We start from the raw sequence: 25,309 nt of genomic DNA on the forward strand, positions 1-25,309 counted from the left end.
AAGGTATTGACTAACCCAAGTCCCAACTTAGCAAGGCACTAAACCAGTGGTTCCCAAACTTTAACAACCTTTTTCACTAAAATATCAAGTCTCACGATCCCTTTCTAAAAATGAATATTTCCAGGGATTTTCTCCTCTACCTGAGTATAAATTATAAAAGCAGTGATCTTGGAAATATAAAATTTGTTTTTATGACACGCTTATTACACATTATTTATTATTATTATTATTATTACTATTTATCATTACAGTATTTTTATTACATTATGAAAACGGCAACATTCTTCCAAGATCTCACTTTCGTAGCTTGTATCACTTTGAATAAGCCTGTTATGAGACAAGGCTCTTATGTTTCATCAAGAAGCATCAGATGTGAAACAGCATGAAGGTATTTAAGAAGCCAACTCAAAGAGTTCCTCCTACACAAGCATTTAGGTCTTGAGCCGTCCAGGCAAATAACGCACATTACAACAAAGCTTAAACTTGTTCTTCATAATAATTTTAAAAACAATACTAGCTGCCTATTTAATTTTAAGAACAGCAAAAAATATCCACCTCCCTTTCCATTTCGTATAAGGAGTGTTGAAGTTTAAATCTCCTCAGTGTGATCGATATGCTTGCTTTGATCTGCTTAGCTCTTGGAAGTCCAGGGGCTCCAGGCTGCTGGCCCCGTGCTGCCTGGGGTCCTTAGGGACAGCTCTGGCCGCCATTAGGGAACTTTTTCCTGAGAACCCCTGTAACATTTAGCAAACTCCAGTTTGGGAACCACTGCACTAAATGTATGTGAAGATTCTCATTGCAAGCATGAGCTCACTTGACTCTCCATTTGGAGTCTATATGCTCACACCTCCTCTACACTCATGTGCATGGCAAATTCACCTTAGAGTAAGCAACTGTGTACAAAAAAAAATTCTGGGAGTTGAACCCCTGCATGTTGTGTGGGGGATTATTATGGGGTGTTGAATCTGTTTACATTTCCAAGTGAAACTCAGGTCATCTTTCCCTTCCACCAATATTACACCCACTGTCCCAACCACTATAATTGATCTGCGAGCTACACTCTTCTCCATCTTAGCATGTCCATTCTCCTCTGTATGGGCACGAGGGTTACTGTACCCAGAACAACATAGCATTGTGTCGCTATTCAAACTGTACAGCATTCTCTTATCCTTTATACGAATGGCATTTTACATTTAAGCTTAATTACCTTAAAGGGATTGCTCTGCTTGGAGTGCACTATATTCCCCTATTGGAAACACAATTTCCCTTTGCAAACATTCTCAGAATTATCAAATTGTATAGTAACTGCTGGAGAATTTTTAGTAGTTTTGTAAAAAAAAACAACTACAAATATTATTGCATTACAAGTTATAAAATCCACATCTGTCAAATTTGGGAGCTCCTTTATATCAAGTCAATTAGACACTAACAGACAGCGGGTCTATTTCAAGGTTCATTTGGTTCCTATTTCTAAAGTCTGAAACTAGCTAATTAAAAACATTTTGAGCATACTCTGGAAACATCTCTCTAATCCTCCAGATCCCCCACTCATGAGAAAAATGTCTTCACCATCATCATGCTTCAATATCTTAATCTCTGAGTCTATTCAAATTCCCTTCAGGTTTATCCAAAGAGACACAGATTAAGAAGGACTGACTGAATGTGATAGATATTCAGCGCCTAACCACCCATCTTCCATTATATTCAAATACAATCTGTGGGCTAGATTTTAAGGGAGGAAGGGATGGTGCATAAGCTGCAGAACTGCAGGAGCAGCCCTTAGGGGCACTGTACTTCAAAGACACAGGGGTGAAAAGGGGGTGTTGGTACATTACCACTGGCTTATACCAGCAGCACATTACAGCACAACCTCCAGGCCAGCTTGGCAACACTAGCCAGTGCATTGGAGAAGCTGAGCCAAAGTTGTACCCATCCCTCTCCCCACCAAATTCCAACTCACTGCTCCAGGGAAGGAGTAAATGGACATGCCCCTGCTTAGACCTTCGTGCTTGGTCCAACAATCTGAGTAGCTTGTTGTCATAAACAGATAGCTAAGGGTTAATGTCTCTTTCACCTGGAAAGGGGTAACAAACAACAGCTGACCAGAGGACCAATCAGGAAACAAGACTTTTTCAAATCTGGATGGAGGGAAGTTTTGGGTGTGAGTCCTTTGTTCTTGGTCTGTTCTCTTTCTGGGCTCTGAGAGTGACCACAGGAATCTCCAGGCTTTCTAATCTTCTGTTTTCAAGTTGTAAGTACAAGGATAGTAAGACAATAGGTTTATATTGTTTTTTTGTATTTACATGTGTGTAGTTGCTGGAATGTGTTAATTTGTATTCTTTTTGGATAAGGCTGTTTATTCATTTTTTCTTTTAAGCAATTGACCCTGTATATTGTCACTTTGATACAGAGACCATTTTGTGTCTTTTTCTTTCTCTTTATAGAAAGCTTTCTTTTTCAGACCTGTTGGATTTTTTTTTTTAGTGGGGGCTCAAGGGGATTGAGTCTGCAGCTCACCAGGGAATTAGTGGGAGGAAGAAGACAGGGGGGAAGAGAGAATCTCATAGACTCATAGACTCATAGGTCAGAAGGGACCAATATGATCATCTAGTCTGACCTCCTGCACAAGGCAGGCCACAGAACCCTACCCATCCACTTTTATAACAACCTCTAACCCAGGACTGAGTTATTGAAATCCTCAAAATTGGTTTGAAGACCTCAAGCTGCAGAGAATCCACCAGCAAGCGACCCATGCCCCATGCTGCAGGGGAAGGCGAAAAACCTCCAGGGCCCCTGCCAATCCGCCCTGGAGGAAAATTCCTTCCCGACCCTGAATATGGCGATCAGCTAAACCCTGAGCATGTGGGCAAGACTCACCAGCCAGCACCCAAGAAGGAATTCTCTGCAGTAACTCAGTTCCCATCCCATCCAACATCTCCCCGCAGACCATTGAGCAGACTTATCTGGTGATAATCCAAGATCAATTGCCCAAATTAAACTATCCTATCATAACATCGCCTCCATATACTTATCAAGCTTAGTCTTAAAGCCAGATAAGTCTTTTGCCCCCACTACTTCCCTCGGAAGGCTGTTCCAGAACTTCACTCCCCTAATGGTTAGAAACCTTCATCTAATTTCAAGTCTAAACTTCCTAATATCCAGTTTGTACCCATTCATCCTCGTGCCTACATTAGTACTAAACTTAAATAATTCCTCTCCCTCCCTAACGTTAACCCCCTGATATATTTATATAGAGGAAGCATATCCCCCCGCAGCCTTCTTTTGGCCAGGCTAAACAAGCCAAGCTTTTTGAGTCTCCTTTCATAAGGCAGGTTTTCCATTCCTCGGATCATCCTAGTAGCCCATCTCTGGACCTGTTCCAGTTTGAATTCATCCTTCTTGAACATGGGACACCAGAACTGCACACAATATTCCAGATGGAGTCTCACCAGTGCCTTATATAACGGTACTAACACCTGCTTATCCTTGCTGGAAATACCTCGCCTGATGCATCCTAAAATCGCATTTGCTTTTTTAACAGCCGTATCACATTGGCAGCTCATAGTCATCCTGCTATCAACCAATACCCCAAGGTCCTTCTCCTCCTCTGTCGCTTCCAACTGATGCGTCCCCAACGTATATCTAAAATTCTTATTATTAATCCCTAAGTGCATAACCTTGCACTTTTCACAATTGTATTTCATCCTATTACTATTACTCCAGTTTACAAGGTGCTCCAGATCTTCCTGAATAGTATCCCTGTCCTTTTGCGTGTTAGCAATACCCCCCAGCTTTGTGTCATCCGCAAACTTTATTAGCACATTCCCGCTCTTTGTGCCAAGGTCAGTAATAAAAAGGTTAAATAAGATCGGTCCCCAAACCGATCCTTGAGGGACTCCACTAGTAACCTCCTTCCAGCCTGACAGTTCACCCTTCAATACGACCCCCTGGAGTCTCCCCTTTAACCAGTTCCTTATCCACCTTACAACTTTCATATTCCTCCCCATCTTTTCCAATTTAACTAACAGTTCCCCATGTGGAAGCGTGTCAAACGCCTTACTGAAATCGAGGTAAATTAGATCTACCACATTTCCTTTATCTAAGTAATCCGTCACTTCTCAAAGAAGGAGATCAGATTGGTTTGGCACGATCTACCTTTAGTAAATCCATGTTGCAATTCGTCCCAATTACCATTGACCTCTATGTCCTTAACTACTTTCTCCCTTAAAATTTTTTCCAAGACCTTACATACTACAGACGTCAAGCTAACAGGCCTATAATTACCCGGATCACTTTTATTCCCTTTCTTAAAAATAGGAACTACGTTAGCAATTCTCCAGTCGTACGGCACAACCCCCGAGTTTATCGATTGCTTAAAAATTCTCGCTAACGGGCTCACAATTTCATGCGCCAGTTCCTTTAATATCCTCAGATGGAGATTGTCCGGGCCCTCTGATTTTGTCCCATTAAGCTGTTCAACTTTGGCCTCTACCTCAGTTGCGGTAATATCCACCTCCATATCTCTTTGTGTTAGATTTACTAAGCCTGAATTTGCATAACCTCTGGGTGAGGGGAGAGAAATATTTGATTTCTCGGTGTGGTGTTTCGAGGACTTGAAGCAGGGGATCTCCTAGAGTACCCAGGGTGGGGAAATCTGGGAGGAGGTAAAGAGGGAGAAGGAAAGTGGGTTATTTCCCTTTGTGGTGAGACTCAGGGCATCTGAGTCTTGGGGTTCCCCAGGGAAGGTTTTGGGGAAACCAGAGTGAGCCAGACACTGGAATTCTGGCTGGTGGCAGTGATATCAGATCCAAGCTGGTAATTAAGTTTGGAGGTTTCATGCTAGCTTCTCATGTTCTGAACTCTAATGTTCAGATCTGAGTAGGAGAGTTATGACACTTATGTAGAGCATAAAAGGGTTTCTTGCTTCCTTGCATAGGGCACATAGTCCAAGTCAGAATCCAGGCCTGTGTTAGCAACTTTATAATCCTCAGCATTTGTACAAGCAAGGTCATCAGCTTGCAGATTGATTCAAAGAATCACAAAGGATTTTTAAAAACCTGCTTAGAATATAGCTTTCTCCCTCCTAAAGTTTCACACCATCACCCTAAAAAGGTCCATAATTCTTCATAATGGGATTGGGTTCCCCTTGCTCATGTTTACAAAACAACTTGTTGGCCTGAGGGGAGTTAGACTGTTTAAAGTCACGCTTTAATTTCCTTTGTAATTACAAGTTGATTGCTAGTATAAATTCCCTTGCATGCTTGCTGCCTTTTGTGCCAGCCATTTCTGACAGTGAATAATCTTAACTTAAAAGCCTGATATCAATCCAGAGGCATCACTGCTGAAATCCCACAGTACATTCCCATGGCTTGTCAATTATCAGCTAAACAGAATTCTTTAACAAAATTAGACTTGGTATTGCTTGATTTTTAAAAATTATATTAATGCCATTTTAATTTTAAGGATTCATGAAATTTTTTCTTACGTTTTTAAAAACATGTAATCTTTTTTGCTAATGTTTCTATGTTTCATATTTTCCATGTATCAAACTGAATATTCTTTGATAAATCAGCTCCACCAACAACTTTCAAAATGTCCTGAGTAAGAATGATGTGATAAGAATAAGATCACCTTGGTTATGGGTTGCCACCTTGCAACCAGCCAATGGTTCCTCAACAGCAGAGGCCCCAAGGATCATGCGAGTAGGTGGACAAGACAGAAGGGAAAACATAGAGCATTGTTTTCATGCAACCAGCTCATAGCAGAGACAGCTAGTGAGTTTGCCCTACCTAAGGCCAGGTCTAATTTACAAAGTTTTGTCTGCATAGGTATATCTGTCCAAGAGTGTGATCAGCTGGCAGAACTGGGCAACAGGGCCTGCTTTCAGGAAAGACACTGCTTCTTGCATGTATCTCTGACAGCTCATACAAGCTGCTATCACTCAGTACGTCTACACTGCAATTAGCTACCTGTGGCTGGCCCATGCCAGCTGTCTCGGGCTCATGGGGCTACGAGGCTGTTTAATTGCAGTGCAGACATTGTGGCGTAGGCTGCAACCTGAGCTCTGGTACCCTCCCACCTTGCGGGGTCCTGGAGCCAGGACTCCAGCCCAAGCCTAAATGGCTACACTGCAACTGAACAACCCCTTAGCCCAAGCCCAGTGATCCCAAGTCAGCTGGCCTGGGCCAGCTGCAGGTTTTTGTTTGCAGTGTAAACATACTCATTTTGGCCTGCCACTATTGAGGCCTTGTCCCCTATTGAGACTAGGCACGACTTTCCTATTTGACTCTCTGGGCTTGTCTACACTTCAGCATAGACACTGCCCACATGGACAGGAGGAATTCTCCCATCAGCGTAGGTAATCCACCTCTCCAAGAGGTGGTAGCTAGGTCAACAAAAGAATTCTTCCCTCCACCTAGCACTAGCTACACGGGGACTTAGTTCAATTTAACTGCGCCACTCCGGGGTGTTGATTTTTCACACCCCTGACAGACCAGGTTAAACTGACCTAATTTTCTAATGTAGGCCAGGCCTCTATTAATGATCATATGAGGATCATGTTCTGGCTCCCAACAGCAAGTCAGTTAAGATGCTTAGCTGAAATGTGAGCCACGGAGCTGAATATAAAAATCTGATCAGTCACAGTTGCTAGTAAGGTTACATTGATAAAGGGTTAATAAGTGTTATATGATAGACATGAGCAGAATGTGTTACAGATAGGTATAAGCACATCAGGAGACAGTGTTATAGCTGATGTTTACGAGCAACCTCCTGGTCACTGTAACACTTGAGTTGATCTTTTAAATCCATTAATTATTTACTAACCCTTTATAAAATATTTGTAAACGGATCTTAATATAAAGTGAGACCATTTGAGCAGTAGTGTAGAGAATACTCTGGGTGTGAGTCCAGTGTAAATCAGGAGTAGCCCTGCTGAACTCGGTGGAGTTGCACTGGTGTAGAAACAAGTGCTAGTGAGCTCTGATTCGACGCTCTACATGGTTTGAAATGTAATCACATGCGAAATAAATCACTTCAACTTCACCAGATTGTATGTAGCTAAATCAAAGAGAATGAAAAGCTAAATTAACTCTTTGAGTCCTACAGGATACTTTGTAAGGCCAGAGGAGCCCATCAGCCCCAGGCACCACGCATCTTGTTGTATTATCAAGGATCTTCCTTATAAGGCATTGCCAAGACAATTAATAGGCCCCTGAAATGGGGAAAGAAGTTAATAGAAAGTACAGTTTTCATATTATCTACTTGCATAAATGTCTTCTTTTCCACACTTACATCAGCTATTTGTAGTTTTTCTAGCACCATCTAGTGCAACTAAAGGGGTTTTACAAAACTTTCTAGGAAACTTCAGCATTCCACAGATCTAATAGGTTCTTTACTTTTTCATTTCCAGATTAGCTTCAGAGGGTGCCACTTACCACAGGGCTGTGGGGCCAGCAGGCTACTAAGGAAGGTAGCTTTAGTATGCACAATATGCATTCCTACATTTGTTTCTGAACCACATGAAATCAAGGCTTAGGAAACGGCAGGGCTGAGAATATGCAACGCTTTTGTCAAGGCATGTTATTAATGAACTGTCTCTGTGCCATTGAGCTCTGTCTCTAATCTGCACCTTGTTTTGGAAGATTACATACTGCAAGCTCAGAACAGCTGTTTATTTTATTTAAGACACTGTATCTTCTCAGATTTAGGCATATCTGCTGTTATTTCCACTCAGGCTCAGCTGCTACAAGTGTTATTTTCTCTTCAGTGACATTTATACGTTAAGTACTGTGCCAAACACATGCTAGGTAGTCTGCAGAATCCATCCTTGACCAAAGAGGTAACTGCCTACGCGTAAAACCATATCTAACAGCCTGCTTCCAGTCTGCTCAAGATGAAGCTTATCTCTTTTCTATAGGTTCAGCTTTCCCATAAGAGTTGCCCAGTACCTAATATACTGAAGCCTCTTCTCTTTTACTTTCCTCTCATATATGCAGTGAGATCCTGCAGTTTCTCCATCTAACTGGCCCCATGTGTGGACCTGGAGGCATTTCAGAGTGAAGAATTACCACACCAGCCTTTAAATTACCCTTTTTTCCTAATAATGTACATTCCACTACTAAGACTTCTCTCCTACATCTCCCTGCATCATGGGTACCTACTATGTACCATCGGTACTATGACTGCAGGTTCCTCCACAACACTCGCTAGACATTTGTTTAAATATCTTGTGAGATCTGGCACTTTAACACCCAGAAAGCTTGTCACCAAATTATCCTCACAAGCGCCACATACTCAGCTATCAATATTTCTGCTGTTCGGATTCCTATCGCCACAGCCTCTCTGTGTCTCCCAGCTGTAACCTCCATCTCCTGAAGCAGCCTCCTTGGTGTCTGATTTGACTCCTATGTGGGCATGTTAGTTCCATCTGAAGGAGTTTGTCCATCAATTCCACATTGGCCCCGCCCATCCTGAGCCAGGCTTTCTCAGCTGGATGTTCAGTGCAGCCTGTTCTAAGTAGGGTCTATGCTGTACCAGTGGGCAGTCTCTGTAAATCCATTTCTCTCAGCTCCACAGATTCAACAATACTGGACCTGCGCTAGGCTCCCTGGCCATGAGCTGTTTGCACCAAACACATAAATGCATCACTTGGCCACAAGGCTAGGAGATGTACCTTCTACAACCTGTGCAATAAACTGGGCAGCTCTTCTTTTCTGAAATATGTTACTGGCATCCTACCTCTATTTTTAGTCTGGTGGGGTTTGCTCTGTAACTGGGCACTAGGCAGAACTAGGTAATACCTTTAAATGCCTTTAAATTATATATTGTTTTGTTGGTTACTTGGTTTACAGATTTTACTTTAGTTAACCCTCTTTGCACAGGTGTAGTTGGGCATTATGACGAGGTAGACTGGGTTCTTTGAGGCCCCCTGCTGGAGGCCTTGTGGTCTTACCATACCCCACTCCCCAGAAAGGAGCAATGAAAGTGGGTCCTCCAGACCTGCCTAGAAAGGCTGCAGGGAAGCAGCCAATCAGAGCTCAGCTGGCTCAGTTAAAAGGAGCTGCAGGATCTGCGCAGATCATTTGTTGGCTGGGACCAAACAAGGGGGGAAGGCTGTGAAACTCTCCAGGCAAGGAGGCCTGGGAGAGGTCCGATACAGGCTGGGAACTGACAGAGAACCCTGAGATAAGGGTGAAGAGGAAGGGGCTATGTGGGTACTGGCCCAGGGAATAGCAGTTGTAGTTATTAAAGGAAGCAGCACGTGGCTGCTATTTGTAGGGTCACTGGGTTGGGGCCCAGAGTAGTGGGTGGTCCAGGTCCCCCCATGGATCACTGGGGAAGTGGCCTAAGCCCCAAGAAGGGGATAAGACTCACTACTAAAAGCCCCAAAAAGAGGCTAGAATTTAAACAGGACAGCAGAGAACTGCTGAGGACAAGGAGTCTCCAGGGAGAAATCCCTGGGTTCACTGCTCTAAACCAGGACAGGCAAAGACTTAGAGCTAACCCAGAAGGGGCTGAAAACTGAGCCCAGAGACAAGGCTAGAAACATCAACAAGGGCACAGGGACACGCCCTGTTGGACCTTTTACCCTGGAAAGGTTCCTTCATGTGTTTAGACTCCGTGTGACACAGCCAGAGGACTGAGTCGCTAAACACCCACCTGATGCGGTTAACAGCCAACGGAAGCAGAGTGCGTGAGTGTGCAGGTTCACACCCAACTGACAGGAGGTGCTCACAAGAGGTGAGTGTCCCCTGTCACAGGCACACAAAATGCAAGATAAAGATGAATTCAAGAATACTGCTGCAAAGATCATCTTTTTTTATTACCTTCCAAGAGACAGGAGAGATTAGTTAACTGAGCTCATACCTCTAGAAATCGCTGTTTTAAAGATTGTGACTTAAATCCCCAAATTAACTGCCCAAATTAATTTTAAAATTGAAACTTGGAAAATAAAGAATAAAATCCTTGCTGAGTGACTCATTAGTTGGTCTGGGATTTCCTTTCTGGGAAACTCACTGCTGACATTTAAAAATTATTCCTTTTATTCTAAAGACTAAACTTCTATTTTATTATCATAATGCATCTTGTCTTTGGTGTGGTGGGATTTTTTTAGTACTGTGAAGTCAGCTTCTTTGGTACCCCTTGAGTTGTACATTGCTACATCAACTACATTATGTTGATAAATACTAAGTCAAAAAATGCTTCAGTAATTTTGTCTCTAATCAACAGCTACATTAATTACTACAATCAAAGGGTTTCAGCTGTATTCTTTGGTTCCCCATATTCTAGTTTAATTAATCACTGTTTGGTCAAATGACTTCAGTCTCCTTATCCAAAGGATTTAAAGTGTCTCAACCCTCCCACAAAGCATTGTAATTTATTTTTATCTATCAACTGCCACCCAAAATGCAAGCATCTGTCTGTATGTACATGTGCTGAAAGACAACTGTAATTCATAGATTCCAAGGCCAGAAGGGACCAGTGTGCTCATCTAGTCTGACCGCTTGTATAACACACACCAGAATAATTCCTAGAGCGATCTTGCAGAAAAACATCCGAGCTTGATTTAAAAATGTCAGTGATGGAGAATCCACCATGACCCTTGGTAAATTGTTCCAATGATTAATGACACTCACCATTAAAAAATTATGCCTTATGTCCAGTCTGAATTTGTTTAGATTCAACTTCCAGCTATTGGATCATGTTCTACCTTTCTCAGCTAGATTGAGGCGCTCATTATTATATATTTGTTCTCCATGTAGGTACTTATAACCTATAATCAAGTCACCCATTAATCTTCTCTTTGTTAATCTAAATAGGTGAGTTTAGGGTGACCAGACAGCAAGTGTGAAAAATCAGGACAGAGGATGGGGAGTAATAGGCACCTATATAAGAAAAAGCCTTGAATATCGGGACTGTCCCTATAAAATCAGGACATCTGCTCACCCTAGATGAGTTCCTTGTGTCGATCACTTTCATTGTAAGACTATTGTCTTTATAAACTTGGACCCCTATCCTGCAAACATTTTTGCACATGCTTCATTGCAGTCAACCACTTGAATGCTTAAAGTTAAGCACATGTGTAACTGTTTATAGAATGGGGGGGTTACTTTCTGTAGCTCTCTCCAACCAGTGTGCAAGGCTGTCTAAGGCCATGCCTGAGTGCCAATATTTATACACATATGTAAAAGGTACTATTTTTAATATTGATAATCCCCTTTGTTAACCATGTTGCAGTGCTGGGGCTTACTACTGCGGGAGGCCAAGAACTCTGGCCTTCAATCGGCCCAGCACTTAAGGAGGTACTTAACCGTCAGCATATTAGCAGCTCCATGAAGCCACATGCTTTGAGTTGAGCACACCGCTAAGTGCTTGGCCTCCTCCAGCCCCTGATTCTGAGACTAGTTGCACCTCTCTAGTTCCAGTGGCTCAGGACCTCACACGATCTGACCCACTGCTGTCCAGTGAATAAACTGTCAAAATTAAGCAGGTGTTAGCAGCTTCCACAAGCTACATACGTGCTATGAATAATGAAATGAGACAGTGGCACGTTGCTGAAGCGCTGTTAAGTGCTGTATTATGATTTTATATTAATGGTGCTTCTGGCTGAGGGGGCAGGGAGAGGAACTGATTTAATCTCACCTCTCATTGTCCTGTATTGGGAGTTTGCTACTTGTTTTGTGGAGATGATGTCATTTCAGGGAGGCCTGGCTCTTCTGGGGAAGCGTCTGCTGACTTTATTCATGCAGGGGAGTGCTTTGCCAGGAGTCTCATTAGGCTAGATTGTGCCCCCCACATGGAGGAATAAGTACTCCCCTTACACCACTGCTACACAGACTACCCAGGCCTGGAGAGTAGACTCACAAGCAAAAGCTGAAGCAGACAGGCGGGAAGTGGGCTGGGACGAGACAGCAATGGGTACAGCTCCAACCCCCAGCACTCAGCAGTAAATTACTATCTCCCCACCCCTCCTTGGTGCAAGTAAAGGAAGAGGGTACCTGTGTGTCAGCGCCTTCCAGGACTGCTCCTAGGCAGGTGCAGTTTATGCACCGCTTCTTTGCTCAGGGCTTTGCCTAATGTCACCGTCTGTCTTAGTGAAAACAATGGGAGGAGCTGCGGACTTAGATATTAGATACATCTGTGTGTTTGAAAGTTCCTGCTACTGGGGGGGAGGGCAGTGGGCAAGAAGCAGGGGGGATCAGATGGGGGCAGCGGGCTAGCCCACGCCTAGCTTTTCAGGGAGGCACAGCCTCCCCTAACTGGCCCTCCATACAATTTCTGAAACCCAATGCGGCCTTCAGGCCAAAAAGTTTGCCCGCCCCTGCTTTAGGCTCTGGAGGTGTCTCTTCAGTGCCCAGGGTGTCAGCCAAGAGGCAGCCGTCACATAAGGGAGACAGAATTTGGCCATGAATGCTTTTAAAAAATACACAGTCTGTCCACCTCAAGAAAGCCAAAGAAAATGGATTGTAGGCTGGAGGGGGAAATTACATCCTTAACTAAAGGGCTTTGCTTATGTAAATAAGAGTTTGACAGAATTAAAGCTATTACCAACAGCAATGTGAGATGAGGGGGGAAGGGGAGATTTATTCTAGCAAGGGTAGTGGAACCAATTCCATAACCAAACACACCAGCAGAGAAATCGTTTATTGCCCACCAGCAGTAAATACACTTTCACTTCCTACCAATGATGCTGTCCCCCTTTTGTGCTGCAGCGAGAGAGGTACAATAAATCACATGGTAATTGCCATTTCCTCTTACATTTTTAATAATTCTTCTTTTCTTTGTGACCCACAGCTTGTGGAAAAAGCCAAAATGCTCCAGAGCTTTAACAGGCTGAAGTGCTACAATATTGATTCCCCACAGAAGGTCACAGTTCCAGTTCATGAGTTTTTATCCATTCCCCAAGCGCGGCGTAGGACCACAGCAGTGCATGCTGGGCAGCTTAACAAACAGCTGTAACAAAATCAATATAGGCAACCAGAGTATGATGGATTCCTAACTGTTTAGGATGCAATAATAATAAGACACAAAGGCATTGCAGGAAATTGTTATGGAATTTATAATTACTTCAATATCATCCTCTAAATCAGATTGTTCCAAATAAATCCTCTCTTTGGCTTCATTTTACACTGTCCAGATCCAAACTGCTTCTTACCGAGAGGCTCCTTTAAAATGCCTTCTATTCTGCAGGGTGAATTCCACTGAATAACACTGTGCTCTTGCCAAAAATGATCCCCTTTCCTGAACGACAAGAGACAACGCGAAGGTTCAGGATTGTACATACAATGGGGATATCAGAAGGGTTTGAATGGTTTGGAGAAAGTTCCCTTCCCCTTCTTCCCCCTCTCTCCTGACATTATAACCTTCCCAGGCACATGCAAGATTTGCATTAGTCTAGCAACTTCCTTTCCAGGTGCTACAGAGATGCTAAATTTCTCATGCTATTTGATGGTGGTCTTATAGTCACAGGCAACAAGGGAGCTCTCCTCTTGCATCTCCATGCAATGAATGTGGGACAATACCCTTGTGGTGGGAGGGAAGGGATCAGCATCAGGGCCGTTGCAACCACTTACGTGCCGCCTAGGGCACTAGTGGTCAAGGGTGCCTAAAAGCCCGCTCAGGCAAGGAGGTGGAGTGGAGGTGAGCTGGGGCGGGGAGGCGGGGCTGGCCGCCCGGGGGGCACAGAGGGGAACCATTCCCCACCCCAGATCACCTCCACTCTGCCTCCTCCACTGAGCACACAGCCCCCGCTCTAAGTCTTCTCCAATCGGCACCACAACTCTGGGAGGGGAGGAGAATTAGAGGAGTGCTCGTGTGCTCAGTGGAGGAGGCGGAGCCGAGGTAAGCTGGGGCGGGCTCTCCAGGCGGGGTTAGCTGCCACGGGGGTGGTATCTCCCCGGGTGGGGTTAGCTGCCGCAGGGGTGGTGTCTCCCTGGGCGAGGTTAGCTGCCGTGGAGGGGGGCTCCCCAGGCGAGGTTAGCTGCCGCGGGGGTGGTGTCTCCCTGGGCGAGGTTAGCTGCCGTGGAGGGGGGCTCCCCGGGCAGGGTTAGCTGCCGCGGGGGGCTCCTCTGGTGGGGGGTGGGCATGGTTAGCTGCCACGGGAGGGCAAGGTTAGCTGGGGGGGGGGTGCAAGGTGGAAGTTTTGCCTAGGGCGTGAAACTTCCTTGCACTGGCCCTGATCAGCATGCAATTGAATAGGGGATTCACACAACGCACAGTCAACTTGTGGAACTCCTTACCTGAGGAGGTTGTGAAGGCTAGGACTATAACAATGTTTAAAAGGGAACTGGATAAATTCATGGTGGCTAAGTACATAAATGGCTATTAGCCAGGAAGGGTAAAGAATGGTGTCCCTAGCCTCTGTTCATCAGAGGATGGAGATGGATGGCAGGAGAGAGATCACTTGATCATTGCCTGTTAGCTTCACTCCTTCTGGGGCACCTGGCATTGGCCACTGTCGGTAGACAGATACTGGGCTAGATGGACGTTTGGTCTGATCCGGTACGGCCGTTCTTATGTTATGTTATTATGTTCTAAAGGTGAAAGCTATTATGCTTTATCTCTAACATTACTAGAAACCCACCTTGGGAAAAACCAGCTATGAGCATGACATACCTCTGAGACATTTGCACCAGTAACAACAGAGGATGTAGAATGTGTGATATCCAAGCAGTTGCTGTCCACGTTCAATGTATTTTTTAATTCAACTGGGTCCAGGAGGAAAAATTCCGAAACTATGTAGATCAGTGAAATGCATATTTTTAAACAGGGAAGTAGCAGGATACAATCTCTAATTTGTCCATCCAAAGAATGGCATATTCAGTGAAAAGAAGTTAAATATGAGCTTTGTCAAATGAGTTCATTCTTGTAAGTTAATAGGAGCCTAGCAAACTTCAAAGTATTGAACCAGATCTTCAGCCAGTTTAAACTGTCATAGCTCCACTGGCTTCAACAGAGCTGTGCCACTTTTATACCAGCTGAAGATTTGAGCTATTGTACATTTGGACAAAGCCTTTATAGAGCTCATTAATATCTAGCTTTTAGGCCAAAAAGTCTTGGTAAATCTGAGGGAAGGGGCCTTACTAATGATAAATGCTACATTTTTCCATCCTTAACAGTGTAGGGAGGGTTCCAGGTTGACTCTGTATATATTTAGAATGTGCATTTGAAAGAGTGGTCAGAGGTGAACTGCTTTTAGTCCAGTCATTCTTGGTCCACATGCTATCACTGAGCTGCAGAAATGTTCTTGATAGTCTGTAGAATGAAATATTTTGAAACCAAAATAGTGGGAAATGGAGATGTTAGTAAAGGAGGAGACCCTAGAAAGGATTTATCGTGTACGAAGTGCTCTGCAGTGCATTCCATATACTGCGGGACATGTATCATTTTGAAATGTGGCCCCTGTGCATAGCTTTAGCATGGGATGCCACTTTGTAATAGAGAAATCTTTTCATAGGTGACCTCCACAACAAGGTCAAATTTGAAAAACAATGCTTCCTTTAGATTTGCAGTAAAGTCTCAGACCTGACCTTGATCTTTTGGTCATTGATAACACAGCTGTTCCTTGAACTGTGCTTCTACCACTAAGAACATTTCATAATTGATGTTTGGGATCAAAATTCCTCACTCGCTCTAGATGGTCTAAAAAACTGACAGCGTCTTGCTAGATAGATATGCCTGCCAAAGGAAAGAAAAATGCTTAGAGTTGCACTGTTCATTTCTTCTCTTTCTGTTTTTGACAGCTCCATTTAACCCTCCCAATGCTGCGGACAGTGTGGTCAAATTTGACACCTATGGAGATGGGCTAGGCCGATACAACGTGTTCAATTTTCAGTACGCCGGAGGCAGATATTCCTACCTGAAGGTCGGTCACTGGGCAGAAATCTTGTCACTGGACGTAGACTCAATTCACTGGTCCAAAAGCTCTGTCCCCACTTCCCAGTGTAGCGACCCCTGTGCTCCTAATGAAATGAAGAACATGCAGCCAGGAGATGTCTGCTGTTGGATCTGCATTGCCTGTGAGCCCTTTGAATACTTGGCTGATGAATTTACCTGTGCAGACTGTGGGCTTGGGCAGTGGCCCACTGCTGACCTGACTGGCTGCTATGACCTACCAGAAGACTATGTCAAGTGGGAAGATGCCTGGGCAATAGGCCCTGTTACCATTGCATGTCTAGGTTTTATTTGTACCTTCATGGTTGTGGCAGTCTTTATCAAGCACAACAACACTCCCCTGGTCAAAGCTTCCGGCCGTGAACTGTGTTACATATTACTCTTCGGGGTCTTCCTGTCTTACAGCATGACATTCTTCTTCATAGCCAAGCCTTCTCCGGCCATCTGCACCTTACGCCGTTTGGGGCTGGGAAGTTCTTTTTCAGTTTGCTATGCTGCCCTGCTGACAAAGACAAACTGCATAGCCAGAATATTTAACGGTGTGAAGAATGGTGCTCAACGACCTAAATTCATCAGCCCCAGCTCTCAGGTCTTCATCTGCCTGAGCCTCATCTTGGTACAGATCATGGTGGTGTCTGTGTGGCTCATAGTAGAGTCCCCAGGCACCAGACGGTATACTCTTCCTGAGAAAAGGGAGACTGTCATATTGAAATGCAATGTCAAAGATTCCAGTATGTTAATCTCCTTAACATATGACGTAATCCTTGTTGTCTTATGCACTGTATATGCCTTCAAAACAAGGAAGTGCCCAGAGAACTTCAACGAAGCCAAGTTTATCGGTTTCACAATGTACACAACATGCATCATTTGGCTGGCCTTCCTTCCCATATTTTATGTGACATCTAGTGACTACAGAGTAAGTCTTTGGACATTTGTTTCTATAAAACATGTGCATCACCTTAGCAGGAAGACTGGCATTTCCTTTCACTTTTGTGCTCTCCAGTGCCCCTAGCAAACATTCTCTTTTCATTGTTAATGCCCTGCTAAGCATGAGACACATCAGCCATTGCTTTATATGAAAATGTTACTTTACTTCTAAGCAGATGATGGACTTGCTTTGAACTGTGGTTGTTCAGAAATGTTTTTACACTAAACAGTAGATCTGGCTGATGGAGGCAGAAGCTCATGGGCAAAATATTCATGCACTGGTATATTACTATGGATAGTCACAGTTACAATAGCTCAGACCAAGATTCAGAAAACAGTTATCTAATAGAGGTGAACTTTAACTAAAAGCTAAACCAAATTGTACAGGAAACCTCAGGTTTACTAGAATGAGGGAGAGCGAGTATCAGAGGGGTAGCCATGTTAGTCTATATACACAAAAGCAACACGAAGTCCTATGGCACTTTAAAGACTAAAATTTATTTGGGCATAAACTTTCATGGGTAAAAAATCCGCTTCTTCAGATGAGGGAAGTAGCTGTGGTAGATGGTCCTTACACCAAGTTTCGCTGTATTTATAAAATTGACAGAAAGGTGAATAAGATTAACTTTGCCAGAGGATGTTATGAAGGTCAAGAATACAACAGGGTTCAAAAAAGAACTAGATAAGTTCATGGAGGATAGGTCCTATCAATGGCTATTAGCCAGGATGGGCAGGGATAGTGTCCCTTACCCTCTGTTTGCCAGAAGCTGGGAATGGGCAACAGGGGGTGGATCACCTGATGATTACCTGTTCTGTTCATTCCCTCTGGGGCACTTAGCATTGGCCACTGTCAGAAGACAGGATACTGGGCTAAATGAACTTTTGGTGTGACCCAATACGCTATTCTTATGTTCTTAACTAAAAGACAAGACTGCAATTAGCAGTAGAGTTGAACAAATGTTCTTTTTTTTTTTTTTTTTAATTCGGAGGCTGATCCGAAAAATCCAGAAAAAGAATGTTAGGTTAAACAAAACATTTTGTTGGACTCTTAAATGATTTTTTTTTCAGTTTTGTTATATTTTCAATTGTTTCTTTCCCTTTAAAGTTTTTTTTAAAACAAATCTAGCAACAGTTCTAAACAAAATGTCACTGGAAATGAAAAGTCAAAACATTTTGTTTCAAAAATAGTTGAAATGATTAATCTGAACTTTTTCACATTTATTCAGCCAAAACTATTTGCCAGATTCAACATGCATTCACTCATAGTTTTGGTTGTCCTGAAACTGCATTTTTTGGCAAACAAGCTACTTGACCGAAAATGTTTGTCCAGATCTAAGTGATGGTATATGTCAGGGAGATAACATTATCAGGGAAATAACAGGGGCGTTAATAGCATCACTTGACATTAGGGCTGGCCAGGGAACAATTGTTTCATTTCAAAACTTGGTTTCATTCCAACGTGGAATGAAATGAGACCTTTTGAGTTTTTTCCTGAGAGACAGACCAGCCCCAGAAAAGCCAATAGCCTGGTGGTTAGAGCAATTATCAGGAATGTGGATGACCCCAATTCAAGTCCCTATTCCAAATCAGAGGCTTAAATCTGGGTCTCCCATAATCCTATGTGAATATGCTAGCCACTGGGCTATTAGCTATTCTGGGGTTGGGTCTTTTATCTATCTCCAGAGATTCCCTCCTGGACCTGTATAACCTTGTTGTCAAAATCAACATTTCCACAAAACTTGTTGTTTTTGACAAAACAGCATTTTTCAACAAGAAGTGTAGTCAAAAAATTTTCAACTGGCTGCATTCTACTCAGACTTAGTAGGGCCAGACCAAGAATATTATGTGTAGTTCCAGTCTCCTTAGCCTAGGAAAGATATAGAAAGACTAGAGACAATACAAAGATGTCAAATACAAATGCAAAAGTCAAACAGAGTGAAACTAAGAGAGCAAAATGAGTCTAGTCTAGACAAGAGAAGACCCAGGGAGACATGATTACAGTCTATAAATAACTTCAAGGTAACAAGAAAGGGATATTTAGTCTCATAAAAAGTTAGGACAAGGAGAAATAGCATGCTGCTAATGAAGGAAAAAATAGGCACTGGGGAAAAGTTCTTAACACTAAAAGCAATTGGATCGTGAGGTGGACACAAAGTGTTCAATGGGTGGGAACAGATAAAATGAGACATTAGTGGGTATGCTAGAAAGAGTAGTCCTACAACATTCTTGTAGGAGTAGATGACTCAAGTGATATTTTCCAACTCTATTATCTATCGCTGGGATTTGAAAGGAACCCTGGGGATTTGGGTGCAAAACCTCCATTGAATGTAACTCAGTTTTGGCAGTGAGATTTCCAAAAGCACCTACAGTTAGTCAGGAGCACGTGTCTCATTGACTTAAGTTCAGGAAGGGACTTAAGTGAATGGAACTCTCATGTAGGTGCTTTGGCAGCTCCCACTCTGGGTGTCTTAACACTGTTAATCTCACTTAAATTGCAGTTACTGGTCCTACTGAATGGACTAAAATTTTATACATAATAAATGATGCTTTTGTTATCTATAATTGAATGGTAATCTACTCATTCCATTCTCCTGTAAAACAATGCTGGTGGGGTCATTCTCAGGAGCTATTATTTGGGAAGTTGGTACAAAGAACAACCAAGGAGACATAACAACAATGAATAAGTGAATGGTGACTGGATCGAGCTTTTAATATTATATTTGAAATTGGTTTAGGATGCATGAATAAGGGTGAAAAAATGGAAGGCTACTGGGAAATGTATGCAGAGATTTGGGCGCCTTTTAAAACCTGAAAAAGAAATAAAATGAAATGTAGAATTCACTCAGTTAATTAATACAAATACCATGAGAAGAAACAAACTGTCCTTTCCTATGTTAGAGGGAAAAGGGCTATTTAACACCCTTGATTTTTACACGGAGTTCCACTTTGATTTCAGGGGGTAGTCCCACTTCAGAATCGATGACACAGTATGACCTGATGTTATTAAATAATCACTCACAAGTTTGCACGAGTTAGAGCAGTTAATGTATGTCATTTTTTTCAGCTGAAGATTCATCTTAGCCTAGCCTTAGGGGATGCAACTGTAGGAGGTGTGCCAGAAGGGAAAAGTCTGGGGGTTAGATAAGTTCTAACACAGTCAGATGTTAAATTGTCCTACCACTCAGCTTACTGTGCTGTCATGAAAGCAGGTGGGTGGTAGTTTCTTGCTTAAGGTCTGATCCAAACTGCATAAAACTCAATGGGAGTCTTGCCACTGACTTTAGTGGGCTTTGGCTCAGGCCAGTAGAAAGCCAGGAAAGAGGAACGAATGGAAATGTGGTGGGGTGTTCATGGTATTTCTGTGTCCATTCAGGTTCCTAAGTGGTTCCCCCGCCATGTGGTATCTGAGCACTATGCACTGAGCAAAGCTTGAAGAGAGCTCCTTTTGTAAAGGGCGATTGTGTTATTACATTAATTATTCTGACCGTTGACTACCTTCTGAATACATATGATGATGATGAAGATGAGAAAGAAAGAAAGATCCTCCGCATGGATACAAATGGCTGTTGGTCAGGTCCCTTAGCAGATTGAGATAAAGCAGCCAAAGAAAGGACCTGAAGAAGAGCTCTGTTTAAATTCCTAAACTTGTTTCTTTCAACAACAAAAGTTAGTTCAATAAAATATATCACCTCCCCCACCTTTTCTCCTTAATGTCCTGAGACCAACATGGCAAAAATAACGCCGCATATGATGATATAGGCCATCCCCTGCTCTAGTTTTTCCCCTTACAAAGTTTATTTTGAGAGTTGAGCCCCATAGCAGTGTTAATCTGTAGTTTTGGCATGGATGTAACTGAAGGCAGAACTGTCCCTACTTGTGTAATAATCCAGATTAAGTAATGGAGTTTGAGAAAGTGTCATTCTACCTTTTAATTGAGGACTCTGCTCTGAAGGAAAGAGACTAAGCTGAATCTGAGGCAGCAAACTGGCACCCAGTTATCACAATGATGAGTGTTGTTACATAGATAAGATTAGATAATGGCTCTCTGAAGCTATAAGGACAAACATTGGCCCACTGGCTGCTTCCCCCAGAATCTTCTGACCCCCTACGAAAGGATTTCACAGCACAGAGAAATTGTGTCTACATTAATGTAGCTTTAAGACCCAGTCTCACAAACTGACCTGTTTGAGCAGGCCCTTATGCTTGCCCAAAATCTCACTGAAGTCAGTGGCCCTCTTCATGAATGCAAGGGGTTACTTGTCGCTTAGCAGGATTGAGGCTGTAGGCTGAATTAACTTTCAAGAGGATTCACTGCATAGCACAGCCATCTCTTTGGACCTAATCTGGTCCCACACAGCCTGCTTCTTGGCACACATAGATTCCAGGCTTTACGGAAAATGCTCTGCTTTGTCCAGGAATGAGGCAGGGATGCAGTGTTGCAGAGCATCTGACTAGCCTTCTTGTGCCCAGGCTCACTGTCATACATTGAAGCAGGCAGTCCCTTATGTGCTGATCAGCAGGGTACCATCTAGGCCTTAGGTAAATCTCTGGGAATCACAGGGTCGTGGGAGTTAGAAGTGGAACAAGTCAATGGATCATCCAGGCTTGACCCCTGCTGACGCAAGACTGAGATATGTTTCCTCCTACTGCTGTATTATGTCTGTTCTGGAATTTTGCATTTCTGCCTCTCAGTGTTATTTGGCTCAGAGTTTAGCATGCTGAAATACATAAACAATTTGCATTACAGTATGCAGGAACAAACTGTGCCATGAATGCCAGGGTGTGCTGTCTGATACCCTGAACTGCAGAAGGCACTGGTACAGAGCTGAGTTTTTTAGAGGAGTTTCCAAGTCATTTCATTAGCACTTTCTGAAGCCACACTCATTTCTAGACCTTCTGAAGAGACAGCTGTGAATTTGGTGCCAAGAAATCTATAGAAATTAAAAACAAACGGCCAGCAGTAAGTAGCTCCCATGGTGACTACCATAATCACAGTCTGGCTTGCGGTACATGCTGCCTCGCTGCCCAGCATTTAACAGCTAAGCACTGACTTTTCAATAACTCTCTCCTAGGTGCAGACCACGACCATGTGCATCTCTGTCAGTCTGAGTGGCTTTGTTGTGCTCGGCTGTTTGTTCGCGCCCAAAGTGCACATCATCCTCTTCCAGCCCCAGAAGAACGTGGTCACTCACAGACTCCATCTCAACAGGTTCAGTGTCAGCGGGACCGGAACCACTTACTCCCAGTGTAAGTAAAGAATCTGTCACCTATGCATGGCATGCCTTGTGCGGTAAGTGTGTTAAAGGATAGCTAGGGAGTTTTCATTTGTAGGGAATGAATCTGCAATCATTAAGAACTGCAGGACATTTTTGCATTCACCTGAGTGTGGGATTAACCACCATGAATACATCACTCAAGTCTGGTGAGAGCAAAACAACCCTTGTTCACAGCACATATGTTCTGCTCAGTTAGCCTGATCCAAAGCCCATTGGAGACAATTAAAAAAACAAACACTTTCACTGCTTTGGATCAGGCCCATGATTGCACAGTGCCTGCAGAACCACAGTTCCTGTCCCTCTCATAACAACAGGCAGAGCAGATTGCCCTGGAGTCTTCCTGTCAGAACAACATTATGGCAGGATTTGGTGTCCCATGCAGCACGTTCTCAATGGCTGTTATTACCTGGGTTTCAAGAAAATCCTTTGAGTCAAACCACTTCAGCTAATTCCCCTACAACATACATAAGGGACAGCAAAAACTGCTTCTGTACATCCAGTATGTGTTGTACTCCACATAAGTGTCACAACCTGGGATATCAATCAATGCATCAGTGCAAGAACAGTTCATCTGCTTTTCCCATCTCAGTCTCTTATTCCCAGACAGATTCACATATTTGGGATTTTATCAGTTGCTGTTGTTTCTGGCTAGGAAAAAAATAGGTCAGCTTTATTTTTGTTTTTGCCTTGTCAAGCTTAACTAGTCAGGGATGCAAGCAAATGGCACCGCATTCACAGAGTAAAGCAGACACAATGTCTAATCTGGAAAACCAATTGAAGAAACACAACATCCCAGAGTGGGAGGGGGGATTGGGGAGAAAAAGAGAAGGTTTGTAAGGATATTAACTATGAACCATTCACTGGGCTTTACAATATGATCTAAATTTTCTAATGTGATTAGTGGTTGTTACTTGTCACAATCTTGGGATGGCCAACTTGAGATAACCCAAAATAGCTGAGCATCCTCTCTGAAAAAGCTCTTGAAAATCTGCCCCTAGCTGCGAGTGCTGAGCACTTCTGAAATGTTTGCCAGCCTGACCTATCTAGTTCATCTAAGTTTTCCAAAGTAATTATTGATTTTTGGGTACCTCAGTTTTTTGGGGGTGGGAAAATTGGAGACATCTTAAAGCAGTGTTTCTCAAACTAGGGTCGCTGCTTGAGTAGGGAAAGCCCCTGGTGGGCCAGGACGGTTTGTTTCCCTGCCCCATCTACAGGTCCAGCCAGCTGCGGCTCCCACTGGCCCCAGTTCGGTGCTCCAGGCCAATGGGAGCTGCAGGAAGTGATGCAGGCCGAGGAACTTACTGGCCACCACTTCCAGCAGCTCCCATTGGCCTGCAGCGGCGAACTGCGGCCAGTGGGAGCTGCGACTGGCTGGACCTGCAGACATGGCAGACTTTGGAAAACTTAGATGAGCTAGAAAGGTCAGGCTGGCAAACATTTCAGAACTGCTCAGCGCTCACAGCTAGGGGCAGATTTTCAAGAGCTTCTGTCTCCGAAGCTCCTCACATTTGGAAATCTGACCACTTATCAAGATGACTAAATGGGAGCTGTTGTGTGCTGATGGTGTTTGAAAATGGGTCTTTGCATTTTTACATTGTATTTTGTATCTGAGATGGTTAAAAGGCTGTTTCTATTTAAGGAAACATTTCTGCAATTATTTCTCCCTGGAATATGCTCTGCTTCTTTGCAATGGATACAGAATTTTAAAAAGCCATTATTTGGCTCTGGTGTTTTCATGAGGGCGTCTGACATTCTCCTCCTTACTACACCTTTGTATAACACAAAGATGCTACTGTATTCAACTGAAACAGGTTATCCTGCGTTTTCTGTCCCATCTATAACCACATGAAGAACACTCGTTCTAAAAATCTTTAAGTCTCAAAGGTAAAGTGCATCATCAGAGCAAAAACTTCATCCTTGTCCTTTCTGATGTGAAAAGATGGCCTCAAAACTGGAATATGAAGGACCTTGGCAAACCTTGGGAGGACCTGCAAAGTGCTGTCACATGAGCCAGGATCCAAAGCTTGTTCAATTCAATGGGGAAAGCCCCAGTCACAGCAGTGGGCATGGGATCAGGCCCATAATGCTCTAAGCCACCGGTACAACTCCTCCACCTCTCTTCCCAGGTGGGTTTCCTCAGGGAAAAGTGAGGACCTGCTATTTCCAGTGTAAAAAAAACTAGCAGAAAACAATGAGGGTTGTTCTCTTCCCCCCCGCCAAAAAAAAAAATTGTATTGAGACATTTCTGCACATGTTAAACATTTGAAAAGGCCAAGCGTTTGTTTTGTAATTCACCTGTAAGTATTTTTTTGGTGAAGAGATTTATTTTTAAAAGTTTTTTTTTTCCTTTGAACTGCACGGCCCTCATTCATAAAATGCCAAGCACTTGTCATCCAAATTGATCCTCACTGGTGCTGTGGTCTTCTCTGTGTCTGCTGAAATTCTGCGTCAGTCCACATCCAATTAATCACTGGGATGATTCTCAACATAGCAGCACTAAAGCTTGAGGACACCAAAAGAAATTCAATAAGCTCCTGACATCTTTTTAAAAATAATCCAAAGAATTGCCTCATCTGTCCTGGGCTGACAGTCTGTTTTCCTATCAGTCTTGATGGCACTTTGCATCAGTCACAAATGGCTTAACGCATGTCTGATCAATATTATTCATCCAGCTGCATGTTTTGCTTTGAACACAGCTATCTGAAAACCTAGGAGAAGGTCACAACCCTTGCTCACAACCAGCTACTCTCTAATGCTTAGTCTAAGGGACTGGGCACCAGAAAAGACGGTTACTCCAGGGGGCGCCCAGCCGACCCGCCGGGTGTTGCTAGGGTAAAAAGTCTTCCGATGAATGTGCACGCAGCGCGCGCACACCTAACTGGAATGGATATGAGCAACACATCTCGAAGAACAACAGTTACAAAGGTGAGTAACCGTCTTTTTTTCTTCGAGTGATTGCTCATATGCGTTCCAGTTAGGTGATTCCCAAGCCTTACCTAGGCAGAGGGGTCGGAATGAGATGTGGCAGCGTGCAGAACCGCTGAGCAAAAGGCTGCATCATCTCTAGACTGTTGGACCAGAGCATAGTGCGAAGCAAAGGTGTGGACCGATGACCAGGTCACTGCGCGACATATCTCCTGGATAGGCACGTGGGCCAGGAAGGCAGCTGATGAAGCCTGAGCTCTGGTAGAATGTGCCGTGAGATGGGGGAC

General features: G+C 43.5%; 1 protein-coding gene across 4 annotated transcripts in view; it reads left to right on the top strand.

The window, feature by feature from the left end:
• The window catches only part of GRM3 (glutamate metabotropic receptor 3), a 168,088-nt gene that overhangs the window by 128,459 nt on the left and 14,320 nt on the right, over positions 1-25,309 (top strand). For all 4 annotated transcript variants that reach the window (XM_030563136.1, XM_030563061.1, XM_030563223.1 and 1 more), the window contains 2 exons: positions 15,744-16,810; positions 21,894-22,068. In XM_030563136.1, the coding sequence (XP_030418996.1) occupies positions 15,744-16,810; positions 21,894-22,068 (1,242 nt within the window). The remainder of the gene's footprint in view (positions 1-15,743; positions 16,811-21,893; positions 22,069-25,309) is intronic.

This window comes from Gopherus evgoodei, chromosome 1 (assembly GCF_007399415.2).
Source record: "Gopherus evgoodei ecotype Sinaloan lineage chromosome 1, rGopEvg1_v1.p, whole genome shotgun sequence".
Lineage (NCBI taxonomy): Eukaryota > Metazoa > Chordata > Testudines > Testudinidae > Gopherus > Gopherus evgoodei.